The sequence below is a fragment of the Eleutherodactylus coqui genome, chromosome 12, assembly GCF_035609145.1.
Source record: "Eleutherodactylus coqui strain aEleCoq1 chromosome 12, aEleCoq1.hap1, whole genome shotgun sequence".
Lineage (NCBI taxonomy): Eukaryota > Metazoa > Chordata > Amphibia > Anura > Eleutherodactylidae > Eleutherodactylus > Eleutherodactylus coqui.
Window position 1 is genome coordinate 94,241,993 of NC_089848.1, and position 6,000 is coordinate 94,247,992.

Below are 6,000 nucleotides of genomic sequence, written 5' to 3' on the forward strand. Positions count from 1 at the left end.
CGTTTCCATGCGATTTCCATGTGTTTTTCTCTGCTCCGCACTTACGGGTTCTTTTTTAATGTCCCTCCCAAAGTAACCTGCTTTAAAAACACATCACACTTACATGCAAATCACACGGCTTGCAAGTGCGATCCGTTTTTTTTCACGCTCCCATAGAACGTAATGGGCAATTCATGAACGAGAACGAGAAGAGAAGAACCCAAAATAGGACATGCGGCAATTTGTCTAACTCGGACTATCGGTCCTAGAGGAAAATCACTTGTGTGAATTAACCCACTCAAATGAATGGGTTCTTCTCCGTGTAAGTTCTCTCCTCCTTGGAATCGGACAGAACTTGTGCAGAAAAATCTCCTGTGTGAATACAGCCTGAGACTTTACACACTGCTTTGATTGGTCAGCGGTGCTCATGTGAGCAGCATCGGCCAATCAGAGCAGCATGTAGCGTCTTGCACACCGTGCATTGGTAATGTGTCAGTAGACTACAAGGTAGACAGAGAATTGGTGTGACCATCTTGGTCCGTCTGAGACAGGAAGGTCGCTTTAAGTGTCTGTAGCAATCACCAGTGTTACACGTGATCAGTCCTCTTCCATTTCCAGACGATGTGACAATTATTTCTTATTCCTCAGGTATGCATCTTCTGATCTGAGTCCCTGCTCCCATCTCCAGAATTACGACCCTGACCGAGCGCTCTCAGATTATTTAGCGCGGCTTGAGGCCTTACAGAAACGATTAGGAAGTGTGCCATCAGGTAATATTATAGAGCTCGCCCCGGAACCCTGCTAATGCATGCTGAGTAATACTGAGCTAGCGGTGGCCATTGTCTTATTTGCTGCGGGAGCACAATTACTAGGGCACGTAGAAGTACAGATCCCAAGGAGGTGTGACGTGTCGCCTCCTGGAAGTGACTTGAATGGCTGCGCAGTGGCTTAAAGGAACTCTGTCACCATCTTGTGGCACCCCTCCCTTAGGGCAGTACAAGGTAGTGCCTGCCACACTGATTACAGGGGTATGTTTGTTATATGTATCCGAGCAGTAGTTTTTGAGAAACTTGCCTTTTATCAGTAGCAGCAAATGCATAGAGGACTACTTAATGGGGTCACACGGGGCAGATACCCGCCGGAAATCCCACGGTTTGGCCGCAGCAAAAACCGCAAGATTTCCGCCGGGAGAACCGCTGCGGAAAACCCCGTGGCGGCTTTCAAGCGGCCCGGCCGCTCGCTCTTCCGCTGCGGCCGGCGTTCCCATAGAGGAGAGCGCGGCCGCAGCGGAAAGAAAAAATAAATAGACATGCTGCATTCGGCAAAGCCATAAAGTAGTCCTGGATATTCATCAGCTGCGGGCTAGCTCCACCCACTCCAGCCAATGATTGAGAGCTATCTGTCTATTACTGTGAGAGCTGTCAATCATTGGCTGGAAGGTGGGGTGGGTGGAGCTAGCCTGCAGCTCATGAATATGTAGGACTAATTATATATATCCCTACGCCAGAAGTATATAACAAGTAGCTGCAACCATAAGTGGGCCACTACCCCAGCCTACCAGAATACAATAATATACAAACGCTGCGCTAAACTTGATGAATGTGCCTATATGAGTAAACCAAGAACAGGGGCGTATGGGATCGAGTACAAAAAGGCCAATATAGCAATGTTGTGCTTCGGTCTTCTTCTGCATTTCCTAACCGTGACCTTATGTCCTCCGCAGGGTCGAATTCAAACAGCACAACACACTACAGTATAAGAAGATAATGCTCCTTTTGCGATACTTGAATTTCCTTTTGTACCAGTGCGCTGCTTCTGTTTACCCGTATTGTGCTTCTCGTGGGACCAACATCCGCCCATCGAACAATCGGACACAAGAACCCCACATCAGGCAGTGGGCATACTCTGTATATCAGCTTTTTGTGTTTCATTTTTCTTTTTTTTTGTAATCAGCCGTCGATCGACCTGTACATTATGTGGATTTCTAATTTAAATGATTAACTTATACGTATTTATCAAGGGGGTGAAAGGAACTTTTATGTATTATGGAACGGGAGGCAGAAACGACTGTCGTGTCTGAAAACATTTGCTACCGGCATTGCGGATTGAACATATCATATGTAGAGACCTATTTTTGTAATTGTAGAAGTTTTGAATTTTATGGGTATTTTGTCAAAGTACTGAAATAAATTTCATCATTTTAAGAATTTGAACATTGACGGTTAATTGGATGTGACTCTGTGTCTCATCACGGTGCTAAGTGGAGGCAGAAGCAGGGCAAGGCCTGAGATGGGGTTTCTGAACAAGCCCTACCACCACTCCGCTACCTACCAGAATACACGGGGTCTACTGTAAAATGTGGTGAAGATTGATAATCGTCTGGGACCGTTCTCAGGGTTCGGCCTCTTACTTCTGATGAAAGGTAATGTTAATATGCAGTGAGCATTTTACACAGTTGTCTACTTTGTGCTAACAGTTTGTTGAAGACCCTCTCCCCTTCCACCATGACTGCGCCCTGTGCACACTGCAAGCTCCATAAAGACATGGAGTGGCTGCAGAGTCCTAACCGCAACCCCATCCAGCATCTTTGGGATAAATTGAAATGGTGATTTGTGAACCAGACCTTCCTTCAACATCAGGGCCTGACCTCATAAATTGCCAGAGACACATCCAGAATCTCTAAGGCTTCATGTCCACGGGGACAGATCCGCAGCAGGTGATCCGCGCGCCCATAGGGATGCATTGGACACCCACAGGTAGTTAAATACCTGCGGATGTCATTTTCCCTTGAGATGCAGATTGCTTGTGCGGGAAATCACCCGCAGCATGCTCCATTTTAGTGCGGGTCTCCCGCAGGCTTCTATTGAAGCCCATCGAAGCCGTCCAGATGCGCCACACACCCGCAGCTGAATTCCTGCTCTCCAGTGCGGGAGAGCATGAGTTCAAAAAAAAAAGGAGAGTGCGTGGCGCATGTGTGTGGCACACTTCCGGTGTGCCGAGCACATCTGCCGGGCCAAAAAAAAGAAAATCCACAGCGTCCGGACAGGTAAGTAAATCTTCTTTTTAGGCCTCATGTCTGCGGGAAAGGAGGGACCCGCTGCAGGATTCTGCATGAAGAATCCGCGGCAGGCCTGATTTTCCCCCTGTGGAGATGAGGCCTTAGAGTTCAGTTCATGCTGCAGGAAAAGGACATTACAGTTTTGGACAAACTGAGCTTATTGTAAGGGCTGCCGCTTTGGTTCTTTCAGAGCTATTGACAAGATTGTTGACTTTAAAGGGACACTAGAAGCATGTTGATAACGCTTACAGAACAGGAGCTACAACCATTGGAAATGGAGTCGGGAATACTGGATTTATAGCTGTCCTTTTTCAGCGGGTGTGCAGAACAGAGAAGGCGGGTTCTATTTGCTCTCTGATTGTCACTTATGAGGGAGGGGGGCTTTGCATAAAAAGACAAGAAAAATTAGGGCTCATGCCCAAGAGCATCGCGGCATTCTGCCACGGATTTCTGCTGCAGGAGTACCGTGTTTAAAAACGCAAGTGATCGCGGAATTCCGACGCAATTAATACTATTATTAATGGAGACCTCCTGCTGCGGAAAACCGCGGTGAAATAGAACATGCCCCTTTTTGTTTCCCACAGCGGAAATCTGCGGCAGAATTCTGCATGTGAGCACTGGCAGCAGGAAAGTTATTAGGCTCAATAGAACCTATTAGCTGTGGATTTCCGCCGCGGGAAATGCAGGAAAAAATCTGTCTGTGGGTGAAGTCACACGAACGTATATCGGCTCGGTTTTCACGCCGAGCCGATATACGTTGTCCTCGTGTGCAGGGGGGGGAGGATGGAAGAGCCAAGTGCAGGAACTGAGTTCCCGCCCCCCTCTCTGCCTCCTCTCCGCCCCTCTGCACTATTTGCAATGGGGAGAGGTGGAACAGGGGCGGGGCTAATTCATGGACCTTAGCCCCACCCCCGTCCCGCCTCCTCTCATTGCAAATAGTGTAGAGGGGCGGAGAGGAGGCAGAGAGGGGGCGGGAGCTCAGTTTCTGCTCCTGGGCTCTTCCAGCCTCCCCCCCCCTGCACATGAGGACGACGTATATCGGCTCAGCGTGAAAACCGAGCCGATATACGTCCGTGTGAATGCAGCCTGTGGGCGTTAGCCCTTACTCATCTAATTACTCCTCTACACAGTTTAACCCTGTAGATGCTGCAGTCATTGCTGACTGTGGCATCTAAACATTTTTACAGAAAACAAAAATGTAAAGTTTTTTTCCCAGTTACACAAGGCTTTAAATCCCCTAGAGAATTAGTATGGACACATCCAGAACAACCCCTACTATAAAATATTACATTAATTGCAAAAATTCAATACAAAAAATTAAAATGCTCTGTACCCGAAATGTGACACATAATCGTAATGACCCGTAGAATGAAGGTGACATATTTATATATGTTAAATAATTAGGCAAAAGGAGAATTTATTACGGAAAACGTAATCCTTGAAGGGGGCCTCTAGTACCCTGTTGTGCCACCTCTAGCTTGGATACAAGATGTGATACGGGTGGGCATGGAGGCTCTAGTACCCTGTTGAACCGTCTCTAGCTTAGATACAAGATGTGATACAGGGGAGGGTAATGGCGGCTCTAGTACCCTGTTGTACCGCCTCTAGCTTGGATACAAGATGTGATACAGGCAGGCATGGAGGCTCTAGTACCCTGTTGTACCACCTCTAGCTTGGATACAAGATGTGATACAGGCAGGCATGGAGGCTCTAGTACCCTGTTGTACCGCCTCTAGCTTGGATACAAGATGTGATACAGGCAGGCATGGAGGCTCTAGTACCCTGTTGTACCACCTCTAGCTTGGATACAAGATGTGATACGGGCGGGCATGGATGCATACAAGTTCTGTATGGTATCCTGCTGCATATCGCTCCACATTAGCTGTAACTGAGCTTATAGATCCTGCAAACTCGTAGGCTGATGAAGTTGGCGTCCCAGATGGTGCAATAGATGTTCTATTGGCAATAAATCTGGAGGCCAGACAGCCACGGAAGTGTGACAATGTTGCGGGGACATTCCTGTGACCCCCTTGTGTGTGCGGCCGAGCATTATCCTGCTGCCTCTTGGAAACCGCCATGAGAGGAACACCTGTGGCTGCAGGATGTACTGAAGATATCACTGAGCTGTCATTGTCCCTCGTACCACTACAAGGGGTGACCGACTGTCGTATGTGATGCCCCCCAGGCCATCACACCAGCAGTGAGGGCAGTGTGCCGCTCCCCAGCAAAGACAGGATTGAAGCGCTCACCCCGAGATCTCCAGACATGAACACGGCCATCGTCGGCGCCCAAACTAAACCTGGATTAATTGCTAATAACAACCCAATTTCATTGTTCATGACACCACTGCAAACAGAGGTGATGGTGGGTGTCAAAGGCAGTACACGTAATGGGCACTCGAGACCAAATGTCCTCCAGCCAAGTGCCTGAGAAGGTTTCCAACAGATACAGTAACCAGTAACGATGGTGCCACCTGTCTGGATAGCGGACAACGAAACAGTTTGAGTTGCTCGTGTTGGACAATCTTCTCTACTGGTGGTCTATCAAGGGCATCCTAAGCCCGGTCGTCTTGTGTGAGTGTCTTCATGTATCCGCTGGTCCCAACACCCCTAACAGTCTGGCCAGAACACTCCAGGTGGCAGCAATACATTAATACGACCATCCAGCTTCTCCCATCCCAATAATGCGCCCCTCTCGGACTCTGGTAACGAGTAAGATCTCTTCTTTGTGTTGTAGAGGCGTCTAGTGGCCAACAAGCTCCACACAAGCAGAAGAAGAGGGCGCTACAGACAAGGAGCCTGCGAGAGCCTTTTATAGGCCGGGGGGGGGGGTTGGGGGGGGACCACTTTTATGGCCTCCGATGACAAGCCCGTTCATCTAATCACCACAACTCTCATCATTTGTATATCTGCCTGAGATGGAACTGCATGCCGAATTTTACAGCAAAATGACAACTTCTTCTA

General features: G+C 48.4%; 1 protein-coding gene across 5 annotated transcripts in view; it reads left to right on the plus strand.

Moving 5' to 3' along the window:
* The window catches only part of AKAP9 (A-kinase anchoring protein 9), a 232,763-nt gene extending 230,571 nt beyond the window's left edge, over positions 1-2,192 (plus strand). For all 5 annotated transcript variants that reach the window (XM_066585285.1, XM_066585286.1, XM_066585287.1 and 2 more), the window contains 2 exons: positions 628-749; positions 1,703-2,192. In XM_066585285.1, the coding sequence (XP_066441382.1) occupies positions 628-749; positions 1,703-1,746 (166 nt within the window). In that variant the 3' untranslated portion in view covers positions 1,747-2,192. The remainder of the gene's footprint in view (positions 1-627; positions 750-1,702) is intronic.
* Positions 2,193-6,000: the final 3,808 nt, after the last annotated feature.